The 15867-nt window shown below is 39.7% G+C and overlaps 1 protein-coding gene across 1 annotated transcript in view; it reads right to left on the bottom strand.

Moving 5' to 3' along the window:
- The window catches only part of ZC3H12D (zinc finger CCCH-type containing 12D), a 45657-nt gene that overhangs the window by 13877 nt on the left and 15913 nt on the right, over window positions 1-15867 (bottom strand). The window contains 1 exon segment of the mRNA XM_020986586.2: window positions 389-528. Within this exon segment, the coding sequence (XP_020842245.1) occupies window positions 389-528 (140 nt within the window).

Genomic DNA, 15867 nt, shown 5'->3' with positions numbered 1-15867 from the left:
GTGAAGTCCTTGACAGCAAGACATGTCTTCTGTCTTTCTTTATATCCTCAGCTTTTTGTACGATGCTAGTACTTAATAAATGCTTGTTGACTATTTCAACTTTGAGATTCTTTGATTATGTGATCATATTCCTCCATCTCTATATTTTCTCCATTTTTCCAAAAGTGAGACTGTGTTAGCTGAACTCTGAGTATTCTCCCACCTCTAATATGGTATGGCCTTATATTTATTTACTTTACAACAAAGTACAGACTATGTAGCAAGAGATATGGCATGCATGACTGATATTTTTTGTAGGCTGGTAAATTTATCTGCAAGGCAACAGCATGACTACTTTTGAAGCCATCCTTGTCACCTGGAAGATGGAGAAGCATCTGTAGCAACGTACCTGAAATAGAGGTATCAGATCTTGGTGGTTCCTTCCTCCAAGATGGGACAAAGACCTTGATGTAGTTGTGTCCTCTCTCCCTGAACCAGTCCACAGCCAACCGAATTCCCCGGCAGGAAAAGGTTTCTTTATTTCCATGACTATAATTGGAAAATTTAAAAATATATGCTCATAGAATGTTAGCACTAGAAGGTGACCTTAGGGATTATCTAGTCCAGCTCACTCATTTTACAGAAAAGGAAACCAAGGCCTAGAGAGAAGTTAAATGACTTGTCGATGGTCACATTTATAGTAAGATTGAAACCCACCTCTTCTAAATCCAAATTCAGTGCTCTTTCTACTATGCTATGTATTGCAGAGACTTATCATCACAGAATTTGAGAGCTGCAGTCTGGCTGAGGATGTCCAAGGAGGGAGTATCCAAAACCTTCCCAGGCTGTCCTATTCCAATCTTGGACAGCACTAATTCTTAGGAAAAAATTTTCCTGACATTCAGCCTAAATCGGTCTCTGTGTAACTCCCCTGATTACTCCTGGTTCTGTCCTCCAGGGCCATAGAGAACAAACCCATCCATATGCTGCCCTTCAAATATTCGAAGACAGCTATGATGGCCCTCTTGAGCCCTCTTCTCTGCAGACTAAACATGACTGGTTCCTTCAATCAATCCGCGTGTGACATGGACTCAAGGCTCTTCACCATCCTGGTCATCCTCCTCTGGACACTGTCTAGTTTGTCAGTATCCTAAACTATCACACCCCAAACTGAACATAATAATAGTCTAGATAAGGGCATTGCATAGTGGAATTCTCATCTCCATATTTCTAGAAACTATACCTATCTCGGGCAGCTAGGCAGCCCCACAGATAGAGTGCCAGGACTGGAGTCAGCGAGGCTCCTCTTCCTGAGTTCAAATCTGGCCTCAGATACTTACTAGCTCTATGACCCTGGACAAGTCAAAACCCTATTTGCCTTAGTATCCTCATGTGTAAAATGATCTGGAGAAGGAAATGGCAAACCACTACAGTATCTCTGCCAAGAAAACCCCAAATGCAGGACAGCTAGGTGGCACGGTAGATAGAGCATGGGCCTTGGAGTCAGGAGGACCTGAGTTCAAATCTGGCCTCAGACACATAACACTCACTAACTGTGTGACTCACACAAAAAAACAAAGAAAAAAAAAAGAAAACCCCTAATGGGATAACAAAGAGTCAGACACGACTGAAACAACTGTACAATAAAATGCCTGTGCCAATGATGCCCAATGTCACCTTAGCTTTTTTAGCTATCACATTGCCGACTATGGTCCACTAAAACCTCTAGATCTTTTTTCAAAACAACTGATCTGTAACTATGCCCAAGAAAGGATTGTCTTCTATCTTTCTTCATTTCCCCGGCTTTAGTACAGACCTGGCACACAGTGGGTATTTAATAGAAGTTTATTAACTGACTGGCAAAGGAGACTAACTCTAAATAATGGTCTTTACTAGGATTAACTGAAGGCCAAGTACATTAAGTAATTAAGTGGGTATTTGAAATTTGTACATTGTTTGTATATATATTTCTTTTGTATATATATTTCTTCATACAATTGGTAGGTGCCAATGACTGCATAATTCAATCTATTCTTGGTCACTTTTCAGGTTAAAATTTGACTACTATTGCCATTAAAGTTATTTATCGTGTGTCAGATACTTGAATCTGTACTCTCAGAGAAAGGATCCTTCCTTCCCCCTCCCTTTCTTAGTGCTTTCTGGAAGCCACTGACTGAGAGGAAGATAAGAGTGGACATAAATAGGAAAGGAGCAGAAGCAGGTATTCCAGTCCTCTCAAGAATCACTGCAGATGGGAGGGGAGGAGGTACACTGCCTGTGTAGTGTCAGAGGAAGGAGGTAAATGGAACAAATTTGTCCTTACTCAACCAGAAAGAGAAAATGCTTACTTGACTAATAAAGGTGAGTAGAAAGAGGTTCTCAACAAGAACAGAAAAGACACCAAGGTCTTTTGTTTTATAAAGTGGTAGTGGAGGACTGAGTATCAAAGAATAGGAAAAATAAACAGCCCAGAGACACTGGCTGTTGGCATGAAAGAACTTCAAAGAGCTATTAAGACCTCAGCGTAACCTCTCCACACTCTAGAGTTGGCATCATTTGTGCCAAGAAGGAATGATTGTGAAAAGAGAGCCAAAGAGCAGGAAACAATGAGACAACACTGAGAACAGAGAAACTGGGGAGGACATCCATGATGGTGGCCAGGAGCAGAGGACAGCAACCATGGCGAGATGCAGTGGTGGAGTCCTGCTGGAAACAGAGCTATCACAGTGAGATGCAGAAGAAACAAGCTTCACCTCTTCCATCAATAGAGGTACACCCAGCATGATACTACGAGGCCCACGCCTCTTATGTGGTCAAGAAAGGGACCCACGGGAAAGAGGTCTCCTGACTCTCTATTGGTTTGCATAAAAGTTCTTCTGTGTACTTTGCAGAGTAAATCAAAGATGTTCTCTGGCCTTTTGAGGCCAAGTGCTTATAAGGGATTGAAGACCGCCACTGGCGTATTGCCACTCACTGATGTTCTCCAGTTCCACCTGGATAGAGGCAAACCAGCTAGAAAAGGCTAGAGGTTTCCAGAGTGTACCCAGGCCCTGAGGTCAGGAAAGATCTGCTGACACAAGTAGCCCTTAGTTCTTCTCCAGCATCCTATTCATCTGCTATCAGCAGCTTAGAGAAGGGCAGGGGGTTTGGCAGCCTTCAAAAGCAGTATGCCAAAGCCCTGATTCCTTTTCTTCTAGTCAAGAAACATATAATTGCAAATAGGTTTGTACAATGTATATTCAGGGAGATTCTTATGTAGTGTGAGACACAAGCCATGAAGAGTAGGCAACACAGTCAGTATGCTGATACCACTGAAAAATCAGCCAACACGCTATCTTTAGCATGTACCGCAGATTGCCAATCCCCTCCTTAGAGTCTCGGAATGGTAAGAAGGCAGGATCCAATGAGTTAAGGAAAGGAAGAGAGAAAAGACAGTTTGCAGAAGGCTGGACAGCCATTCAGCTCTTCTGTTAATTCAGAAACGCTGGCTCCAGTATTCAGTGACACCGCTCAGTTGCCCTAGGACCACTACATTCCAACAAATGGTTCCTCCTTTCTCCCTCTACTGTCCATGACCTGGCTTTCATTCTACACAGACACTGTGCAGGGAAGACAGATAAGGCCTCAGACTGAGTTCATTACAAATTTACGTTATTGAATCTCAACTGGACTTGTTCTTCTGCACAGCAATCTCATTCGCTCCATCGCATTTGCCAAATGGGCGATTCAATTCCTTCTCTCCTTAAGACTGCAACTCCAGTCTCTACCCTCTTATCCTCAGGAGAGGTCATTGATCCCTACACTGCTCAGATTGGAGGCACTGATCTGAACCTGCTGACTTCTCTTCTCTCCCCTTTTCAATAGTCTCACCTAGCATCCTCTTCCCTCCATTCCAAGAGGAAGAGCTGGCCTTCCTCCTTGCCAAAGACAACCTTCCACTTCCATCTTTGGATGCCATCACCTCCCATCTCCTCTGTCATTGCTCCCTCAGTCACCCCCTCTCTCATGCATCTTTAATTATAATGACAATATTTCACATTTCTATAGAGTGTTAAAGTTTTCACTTCAATTATCCTACCAATTCTTTTCTCTTAGACCATGAACATGCACAGGTCTCACCAATCCTATTTTTTTAAACTTAGTTTTAATTGTTATCTTTGGTTTTTACATAACTTCATTTCCCAATTTTTATTTCTCTCTAACCTTAGGACAGAATAAAAAAGAGAAAAAACCAGCTCAGCAAAACTAACGAAGACAAAAACTGAGTCCAACAGTGTATGTATGCTGTGTTCATAACCATGGTCTCCTACCTCTGCAAAGAAGGGAGAGGTGCAGATTCTGTCTCTTCTTCATCTAATCCTAAAAATAAAATCGTCCATCAAACTCACAACTACCAGACTTTTGAGAAAGAGTTGTTTACACTTGCTACCTCCACTTCCCCCCTCATTCCTTAGCTCCTTTGTAGCCTGGCTTCCATCTCTACTGCTTTAATAAAACAGCTCCCTCCAGGTCATAAATTAAGTTATCACTAAATCCAAGGTCTTTATTGTCCATCTTAAAGTTCTTTGATCTTTCCAAGGCATCTGACTCCCCAGAAACATCTCTTCTTTCTGGATAACCTGTGCCCCCTTGGCTTCCATGACTCACTCTCTCTCTCTCTCTCTCTCTCTCTCTCTCTCTCTCTCTCTCTCTCTCTCTCTCTCTCTCTCTCTCTGTGTGTGTGTGTGTGTTCTTCCTCCATTTCCTTTTTGGTTCTTTATCCTCTTTCTGCCTCTTTAATGTGAGTGTCTCCCAAGGTTCTGTCCTTATCCTTCTCTTTCCACACTCTTTCTTGGAGATCTCATAGCACTAGTTGCCATCTCTGTGTAGATGACTCCCATTAGATACAGATACCAACAGCATCTGCCCAGAACTCCAGTCCTGTATTTCCAACTCCCTATTGGTTACATACATACGGACGGCCTACCAACACATCAAACTCAATATATCCACAATGGAACTCATCATCTTCCCTCTACCAAAAAAAAAGACCTTCCTCCTTTCCTAATAGCTTCTCCATTGGTGTGTAGATAATACCACCATCCTCTTAGCTACCCAGGCTCTAAACCAGAGTCATCTTTCTTCTCCCTCTCTCTTACCCTCCACATTCAATCAGCTGATAAGTCTTATTGACTCTCTCTCTTGCTCACATCCATACTCTCTTCCTTCAGGCCCTTCTCATCTAGACCAGAGATGTCAAACACACAGCCTGTGGGCCTACAAGACTCCCAAGTATAGCCAGAACCAAATTAAAATGTAATTGGGAAATATTTCAAAACAAATTTAAAAAAATAAAATAAAACATAGATAATATTACATTTTAAAACAAGTCAACAAATAGGCAGCACATAGATATCCTCTGCATGGATTAGTAGCCTCCATTTCTATATGAGTTTGATACCATTGATCTATATTAATATTAAAATATTTAAAATATTAAAAAATAATATTATTGTAATATTAAAATCTCCTTCTAAATAGTGTTCCTAAACAGTCCTTGTCCTCAAAAAACTCACATTCTATTAAGGGAAACAACATATGTATACATAAACACATATGTATATGTGTTATATATGTATATACTTATATTCATACATAGAGTATAGGCCCTAGCAGCTGGAGGGATCCAAAAAGGCCTTATGCAGAATATGGTGCTTGAGTTGAGTTTTGATTCCAAGAAGATTCTAGGGATTCTAAGAGGCAGAGATGAGGTGGGAGTATATTCTAGTTATGGGACACAGCATGGAGGTGGGAGAAGAAATTTTCTGCGTAGAGAACAGCAAGTTGGATAGTCTGGCTGGACCATAGATTAGGTGAAGGTAAATAAGACCCAATAAGCCTGGAAAGGTAGGTTGGAGTCAATTTGTATTTGATCCTAGGGGCTATGGGAGGAGGGAGAGGACTGAAAGGAGAAACAAGAATATCACTTTAGTTTAGCTGATATGTGGAGATTTTCCTTTAGGTGTCTTAACTGGTACTGTATGAATGGAATTGAAACCCTCACTATCACCCAGAGAATTCACTAATCTGATGCCTTAGGGAAATACCAAAGTCTGTTTGTTGTATGCAGGGGGAGCAGATAGTCACTTACATTCTGGGAATCACCCCACCATCACCTTGTCACCCATTTAACCTTATCAAGAGTTACAATACAAACAGAGCCTTTACCAATCATCTTGTTCACTTGTTTTTTCAGTCATGACCCCATTTGGGGTTTTCTTGGCAAAGATACTGGAGCGGTCTGCCATTTCCTTCTCCAGCTCATTTTATAGATGAGGAAACTGAGGCAAACTGAGGCTTAAGTGACTTGTTCAGGGTCACACAGCTAGTAAGTATCTGAGGCCCGATTTGAACTCAGGAAGATGAGTCTTCCTGATTCCAAGCCCATTGTTCTATCCACTATACTACCTAGCTGCCCAGCTACCAAACATTAACCCCTTATCAAAAATTATTTTATCAAATCCTTTTCAACTATGGCTCTACTGGAGCAGGCCAGAGAACAGGTTAAAGTGTTAGGGGAAGTTGATGGAAATATCCAGAGTATAGGTTACTGCTCAGGAAGGGGGACTCTGATCAGGGCAATGTTTGTAGTACTTTGAGCAGCCAGACAGTATGGAAGTGGGAGAAGGGAAAATGAGAGTGTGCCTAAGATGAAATTTCATCTACTTCAAGTTCTATGTATCATCTATTTGATAGACTTTGAAAACATCTATGTATCACTCCTGTCCCCAAAGTCCATGTAATGCTTGAGGCTTCTCAAAAATGCAGTTCTCCCCCCCCCCCCCCCCGGTCACTTCTGTTGTGACCCTCATAAACCACTTAGCCAAATTAAATTTCACAAAATTGTTCAGGGACCTGGAATTTTAACTTACTCCATTGTTTCTCATTAGTTTTTATATTGAGGAAACTTCAGACAGTTGTAATGCCCCACCCCACCCCCAACTCCTGAGAGTTCAAAATCATCTCACTTGAGGGAATCAGGGTGGGAAGGGGGTATGGCAGCCAGGAGGGTGTAACACCAGGAATCAGGAAAAGCCTCAAGAAGGAAGTGTTAGAACTTCAAGTCTCTTCAAAATATCATGGATATATGAGGTGGGAGACAAGCATAGGTGATTCCTCTATCTAATAATAACCAGGGAAATGAATGGACATCAGTGGTCAAAAGTAACTCCAAAAGGCTACTTCTTAGAGGTTGTCCTTATTCCCAATCTGGTCAAAGTAACATAGGATCATTAAATCAAAGCTACACAGGACCTTATAGGCCATTTAGTACCGTCCCTTCACTTTATAGATGAGGAAACTGAAGCTCCGGATGGTTAAGAAATTTCCCCAAGGTCACATAGATAATATGTCAGAAGTAGGATTTGAACCCAGGTTTTCTGACTCTCTTCATAGGTTGCCCAGATTTCACTATTAATAATGCTATTGAATGTTTAATATGATTGTACATGCATAGCCTATATCAGATTTCGTGCTGTCTTAGGCAAGGAGGAGGGGAGAGAAGAAGAAAAACATTTGGAACTCAAAATCTTTTAAAAGTGAATGTTGAAAGCTAGCTTTACATGTAATTAGAAAAAGTAAAATACTACGAAATGGAAAAACAAAACAAAAACAAAAATTTCCTGCCCTAAGCCAAAATTACAGGAAGGGGACCTTTGCACTCTTTTAATTACAAAATAAACCATCTCCACTGTTCCTTAAAAAAAAAAAAAAGACTATTGAATGGGAGTTCTCAACTAATACTCTTGGGTGGCTTGGTTATTCCAAATAAGTCTAATTCGGCTTGTCTTGTTGCAATTACAGAAAATGGAGACACGCACAGTCAAATAAAACCCTTGGGTGAGGCTGTAGGAGGATGTGAAATTGTCAGCTGTTTTTCCCCCTAAGCTTTATACTTCAAATCACGCCTGCTGAAAATTTGCCTACCGAATGTAAAAAGTCATTAGAGCCATTTGACTGAATTTGCCTGCTCTGGGACAAGGAAATGTACCCAACCATTATTATGTGCTAAAAGACATTTGAATAAGCTCTTACCAAATATCATGAGGAATATTTGAAAACACCTTCAAGAACAGCTGCTTTTGTCCTTTCAGGGTCTGGGTGAATGCCCAGGCACATATGATGTGAATATCTCTCATCTCGCTATTGACCACCCATATCACATATGGCTGAGTGTTCCTATGCACATAAGAAGACACCTTTCACTCATGGTGTGTCCATACACATTTGGTTGAGGCCATGCACACATGACATGCACAGACATATCACATCTGGCTGAGTGACCACACATATAAGTTGCCCACATATGACATATGGCTGAGTATCCATGTACATACAACACACGCCCATCATACGTGGGTGGGTGCCCCTCACACCACACACACACATACACATATCACATCTGGCCGACTGCTCAAACATAGGACACATGCATCACATCTCATTAAGCGCTCAAACACATGACATCACATCTAGCTGAGTGCTCACACACACAACACAGATCACATCTGGCTGAGTACCCACATGCACAACACCTCTCACCTGGCCAAGCACCCACACAGCCATGACACATGTGACATACGTTGGGGGCCCATGAGCGTGTGACGCACAGACATCTCTTGAACTACTGGGGAATTTTCTTTGAACTGTATTATTAATCAGTCTGTGACATTATGCAAATATAAACAATATCTTCTGTAAGCTGCTGTTCAGAATTTAGATCTCATAGAGCTTAGAGTCACAAGGGACCTTAGATGTCCATCTGCCCAAACCGTAAACACTTCCTACCCGGCTCTGGCTCCTTTAAGTCACAACTAAAATCCCACCTTCCACAGGAAGCCTTTCCCAACCCTTCTTAATTCAATGCCTTCCCTCTCTTAGTTACTTCCCATTTATTTTATATATCACTTTTTTTGGTACATATTTGTTTGCTTGTTGTCTTCCTCATTAGACTGTGAGCTCCTTGAAGGCAGGGACTGTCTTTTGCCTCTTTTTGTATCCAAAGTACTTAGCACAGTGCCTTGTACACAGACAGTAGGCATTTAATAAATTTGTGACTGACTGGTTAATGAAATAATGGGAAACTCATTATTCCCTGAATCAGCCTATTCCACTTCAGAAAACTCCAATTGTTGGTAAACCAGCCATCTACCTCCCAGTGACAATGGGCCCTGATTCCAGAGGATCTCATATCTTACCTTTTGAAGGAGATTAAGATCTCCGTCACAGAAAGCAGAATTAGCCCTACCCCAGAGTGTACTGAAGAAACCATAAGAACCACACTACTTTCAAGTGGGACAGCTAGAAAATTAGACCCTATAGCGAGCAGCTGAACCTATGAGGGAGCATCACCATGCTAGAAATCAGTGGACTGTTTCAGGATGATGAAACGTCTGGGTCCGAGAGAAGCCCACTGGGTCTCCTTCCCTGTCTCCTCACAAAAATCAGATATGTGAAGATGACACGGTGGTTTTACTATTGCTCTGGCCACAAACACTGCAGCCCCAGGCCTAGATTTTGTGACTGCCCACAGGAAAAGCACAAGTATAAAATGCATGGTCTCCATTAAATCCTTGCACACTTTCAAGCTTTCAAAACTAAATTGCTTGAAATGATTTGTTAATAAGACTTAAAAGCAAATGTATAAAAATTTAGGACACACAGCTGTGCATAATGTAGCTTCCTTCAGATCTTGTGACAAATGAAAAACAGCTGTAAATAGTAAATATTGATGCAATAAAAGGGGAACCTGTGTCTCCCAGAGAGCAGAACTGAAGGGCCAGCAAGCTATAGGAAGAAAACTCATTTTGCCTTTAAATGCTGTTTACAGATAGTTTCCATCACACTTACAACCTAAGCTACTAATGTTGAAATGTTTAAAAATTACAAAAGGACTTTATAATCCTTTGCTATTGTCATGTCTCTGAAAAGAAATGCGAACATCTTTCTTTTGTACAGATTATAATAATTGTTGAAAACGGACCTTGTGTAATTGCTGACAAAAATAATTGTACCATCAAGGTCACTTCATATGTCAAAGACCACATAGGTCATATTCAGCAGCACAATGTAGAAACTTTGGGCTCACTTTATAAAATAAAATCATGCAGTGTGGTAGAGTGGAAAGAACTCTGGATTCAGAGTCAAAGGGCCTGGGTTCAAACCCCGCCTGTTCTACTTACTACCTATGTGACCTTGGGCCAAGTCAAATGAACTCAATGGGTCTGTTTCCACATCTATAAAATGAAGGAGCTGGACTTGATGAATTCTAAGTCCCTTTAAATCCTAAGAAACTTGAAAAGGTGAACGACCATCTCTTTTTTTTTCTCTTGCTTAGGTAATCAGGATTAAGTGACTTGCCCAGGGTCACACAGCTAATAAGTGTCAAGTGTCAGGTCAAATTTGAACTCAGGTCCTCTTGACTCCAAGGCTAGAGCTCTATCCACTGCACCAGCTGCCTCTGTGAACCACTATCTTTATTCAAGAACATTCTTAAACCACTAGAAAGATAAAAATCTGTCATGTATTTAAAGAGAAAGTCTACAATCTTTCTATGCAACTATTCTTCCTTGGATCTAACCTAAATTCTTCATGTTGTAGTTTTTTTGTCTTTGGATATCAAAGATTTTTACTCAAGAAAAAGATGTTACAAACCAAATAAAACTAATAGCCTAGTGTTCAGTGAGTCCAAAGACTGTAATTCCTAGGGAAAGGACACGCCATTTGGTGAAAACTGCTAGGAAAACCGATCAGTAGTAGTAGAAATAGGTTTAGACCAACACTTCACACCACATGACAAGACAATCTCCAGATGGATATATGACCTACACACAAATGGTCACGTTACAAACAACTTAGAGAAACATTGAAGAAGTTATCTTTCAAATCTATGAATAGGAGAAGGGTCCATGACCAAACAAGGGATAGAGAGGGTCACAAAAGATAAAACTTTGATTGTATAAAATTTAAAAGTTTTTGCACAAATGCCGCTAACATTTGAAGGAAAAGCAATTAACTGTGGGGGAAGAAATCATTGCAGCAAGTTTCTCCAATAAAAGTGTCATTTCTAAGACATTTAAGGAATTGATCCAAATTATAAGAATAAAAGCAATTCTCCAACTGATAAGTGGTCAAAGGATATGAATAGGCAGCTCTCAAAGGGAAGAAATCCAGGCCATCTATAGTCATATGAAAAGAATGCTTCAACTCACTAATAATCAGAGAAATGCAAATTAAAGCAACTGTGAGGTTCTATCTCACACCCATAAGAATGGCAAAGTTGACCCAAAAAAAATGACAAATGTTGGAGGGGATTGCATAAAAATAGGAACTACACTATTGGTGGAACTTTGAATTGGTAGAGTCATTCTGGAAATCAATTTGGAACTATGCCCAAGAAGTTACTAAACTCTGTATGCCCTTGTCCCAACGATATCACTGCTAGAGCTATACCCAAAGAAATTTTTTAAAAAAGTAAAAAATGTTATGTGTATGAAAATATTTATAACAACTCTTTCTGCATTGGCAAAGAACTGGGAATTAAGAGGGTGTCAATCAATTGGGGAATGGCTGAACAAATATGCCATTTGAATACAACATAATATTATTGTGCTCTCAGTAATGAAGAAAGTTTACTTTAGAGACACCTGGGGAGATGTATATAAACTGATACAGGGTGAAATGAACAAAACCAGGAGAAGAATTTATACTATAATATCAACACTGTAAAAATGAACAGTTTTGAAAGATTTAAGAACCTTGACCAGTTTAACAATCCACCATGATTCTAGAGGACCAGCGATGAAGAATGTTATCCACCTCCTGGCAGAGAGGTGATGGACCAACAGGAAAAACGAAACAGGAATCTTTGAACATGGTCAATGTGGGTATGTGTTTTGTTTGATTATGCTTATTTGTTAAACACTTTTGTATTTCTTTTCTCTACAGGGAGAGGAAAAACAAGTACTTGAAAGTTGAAAAAAATTAATAAGAGAGAAATATTTGTTTTATTCTTTTTGACCCCTAGTGAAGCCCTGCCCAAAAAGCAGCATCATGGCCTATTGGTGAGCTGGGTGTTCACAACAGAGAGCAGACTCCTGTAGGGACTATGAAACTAAAAATAATAATAATAATAATAAGCATTTATATAGAACTTAAAAGTTTGCAAAGCACTTTACAAATATTATCTCATTTTATCCTCACAACCATCCTGGAAAGTAGATACCATTTCATTTCCACTTCACATATGAAGAAACTGAGACAGACGCAGTTTTAGCAATTTGCCCGGGGCCACATCTTTGAACTCAAGTTTTCCTCACTCCAGGTCCAGCTGGACTGCACTCTGTAGCTGCCACTAAGGTTTCAAAAGTACAGGCCCAGGGATAGCATGTGTCTATCACCCAAAAACCAGCCAAGCTAAGTATTGGGAGACTCATCTCATCTCCAGAAATTGGTCACTTGCTGAGTAACTGATCTTTTTGACCACAGCATTTCACAAGCATGATCAGCAATCTTATGTACATAGTAGGAATGTGCTTAACAGTGAAATCATAGGCTTCATTTCAATATTTCTCTTTGTCATTAATAAGTATCACCTCTTGCCTTTAAATTAGTTACAGAGCACACTAGTCTCCTGACTTCTCTCCCCAACCTTTGCCTTCCAGGTAAATAAATATAAATAAATATAATCTATATAGGGGAAACAAGATGGGATATAAAAAGCTTGTGATGATGGGAATTGGGGATGTGTTTTCCTATTTCATTTGTTTATTTAATACATTATACTACATTGCTTTTCCTAAGTCCTCATTACATGAGCCACCATTTGTAATGAAGTCAACATGGTACAGCTGCGATAGAATACCAGAATTGGAGTTTTGGAAGAACTGGTTTAAATCCTGCACAAATCACTTACTGGCTGGGAGACCCTTGGCAAATTATTTAACCTCTTTAGTCCTCCATTCCTCATTTACAAAAAGACAGGATTTGTACTAAATTAGATGGCCTTTAAGGTCTATTCCAGCTGTAAGTTTATCCTGTGAACATTCATTTTACTTCTAAGTTACATTTCTTATGAAAACAAGCATATAGAAGATTTTGTTAGGTACAGTGTGGAGTAACTCTAGACATAATTCTCTTGGTTTACATGGCTCATGGACAAATTGTGTTCTGAAAATGTGCCAATTCCTCCTTCAAGCACTCTGGGCAAATGAACTCCCATTTCTTTTAAGAGACTTTGGACAGCAGCAGACACATGTCCAAAACATGCTGACACTGCAGAGTGGTAAGCACAAGTCTATTAAAATCAATCTCTATTAATACTGTAACTATCTAATAAAGAAGTTAAAACTGTTTTGTATGCAAAAAAAAAATGGCTCAAGATAAAAGCCTGCATAGCTTCTCCTTAACAGAGAAGAGCATGGTAAAGTATCATATGAAAAACAAAATTAAAAAAAAAATACAAGACATGGATGATGTCTCAAAAAGAGAATATGATGCCTAATTATGGTCAATTAACCCCATCAAGAGTAGGTTTTACCTTCTGAGGAAGAGATAAGAGTTGTTTTGTTATGTTTTCTTAAATGAGTAGCTTTTCTATAGATTGGAGAGTCCCAGCAGAAAAGGTTCTCAGTAAATGTTGATGACTAGCTGGTCTTCGGGCCACATTTTTTTATCAGGGAGAGATCTTCTCCCACTCTTTGCACCTCATCCTGTAGCCATATAAATAGTATTCTCCTCTTCTAGTCAATTAAATAGTAAACATATAGATATGGGTGAGAGACGTAAGGAGGAAATGAAGATACCTGGCTTCCAAGATTTGGTTCAAATCCCTTCTCTAACATATACAAGCTGTATGACCCCAGACAGATCACTTAGCCTCCAACTGACCCAGGCAAGCCTCTAAGACTATGAGTTACAGAGAAGTTAGGGATCTCCATAGATAAAGGGACTTTCCTTATTGGAGAGCTCCTAATACATATGAAACCATAGCTCTAGACAAAATAAAAAAGCTATGTGTAGAAGGGGAAGAACAATGTATATCCATTTCCCTATTTGGGGGAATAATAAGAGATTAAGTAAAAACATATACCAAGAGATCTTTAGGCTATAATACTATAATAATATAATATAATATGTATATAATATAATATATAATATAATACTATAATACTCAATAAAATGCAACTCAATCAATACTTGGTCCAGAGAAAGGCTTACTCAGTTAAAAACCAATTTAATTCAAAAAGAATTTATTGAGTATAGTTTATTGTAGGCGCCATGAGGGAAACAAAACAAGTCTCAGACACAATGCCTGCTTTAGAGAGACCAGCCCCAGATCATCCATGAAACTCTAAAGTGTTATTGAGTTATTGTATCCACCAAAGACTCCCACTGGTGACATAGGAAAAAACATGGTTAGACAGAGGTTCATAAGAAAAAAACCTGGGGATTTTAGTAGATTCACTATGAGTCAACAGTGTGATGTCTCTGCCAAAAAAAGAAATGTGTGGTGTCTAGAACAAGGGATGTAATAGCTCAACTGCAGTCTGTCCTGATCATTCACATTTGGATCACTACATTCAGTTCTGGCTAACATATTTTTAGAAAGGACACTGACAACCTGAAGGGAATCCAGAGGAAAGCAACCCGGGTGTTAAGAGTACTCAAAACCATACCAACTGAGGATTGGGTGAAGGATCTGGGGATTGTCCACCTCCCCAGATGTGGGGAGGGTTAAAGGGGTATTAGACTTATTCTGCTTGGTCACAGAAGAAAGAACTAGGACCAATAGAAATCACAGAAAAGAAGCTATCACCTCAACATAAAGAAGAGCTTCCTAACAATGCAAGTTATTTAAAAATGGAATGGATTGCCTTATTGTGAATTCCCTGTCACTGGAGATCTTCAGGTAGAGACTGCATTACTATGTGTCTGTAATGTTGTAGAAAGGATACTTGCTTGATGTAGGAGCTGAGCTAGAGGACCTTTGAGATCCCTCTCCACTCTAGAATTCTATGATTCTATAAAGAGACATGATGGTAAATAAGCAAATCTTCTCCAGACACTCTCATCACATCAAATAGTACCACACCTCAAGATACAAATTCTGTATTTAATATTGATAACAGCCAGCATTTACATAATGCTTTAAGACTTGTGAAGCACTTTAGAGATATTATCTCATTTTTTCCTTACAACAACCTTAGGAGGCAGGTGCTATTATTAACCCCATTTTACAGATGAGGTTAAGTGACTTGCCCATGATCACACAGCTAGTAAGTGTCTGAGGTGTTATGCATTTGCACTGTGGGCAGAACGAGAACCTCCAGTGGCACCATGATGTTGATACTTTCAAACTGGGTGTGATATTATATGTGGTCAAGTGCCCTAAAGGCTAAAGACACTAAAGTGGCATAGTGAGTAAGAGTTCTGGACTTGGAATGAGGAAGATCCGAGTTCAAATCTTCCTCAGACACTAATTTGCTGAGTGATCCTTGGCAAATCACTTAACCTGTCTGTCTGCCATAGTTTCCTTAACTACAAGATGGGGACAATAATAGCACCTACCTTCCAAGGTTGTTGTGAGGATCAAAAGACATATTTGTAAAGTGCTTTTCAAACCTTAAAGTGATATATAAATATCCATTTCAGACCAAGAATATGTATGCAGTGAAATGTCTTCATTGAAATGACTACCTAACCACCTCACACCTATCAGGGTGGCTAATATGACAAAATGAAAATATTGGACGTTGGATAGGATGTGGGAAAATTGGAACACTAAAGCACTGTTGGTGGAGTTGTGACGTGATCCAGCCATTCTGGAGAATAATTTAGAACTATGCCCAA

The sequence above is a fragment of the Phascolarctos cinereus genome, unplaced genomic scaffold (assembly GCF_003287225.1).
Source record: "Phascolarctos cinereus isolate Bilbo 61053 unplaced genomic scaffold, phaCin_HiC Scaffold_5;HRSCAF=322, whole genome shotgun sequence".
Classification (NCBI taxonomy): Eukaryota; Metazoa; Chordata; class Mammalia; order Diprotodontia; family Phascolarctidae; genus Phascolarctos; species Phascolarctos cinereus.
This window is presented reverse-complemented; position numbering and strand designations above follow the sequence as displayed.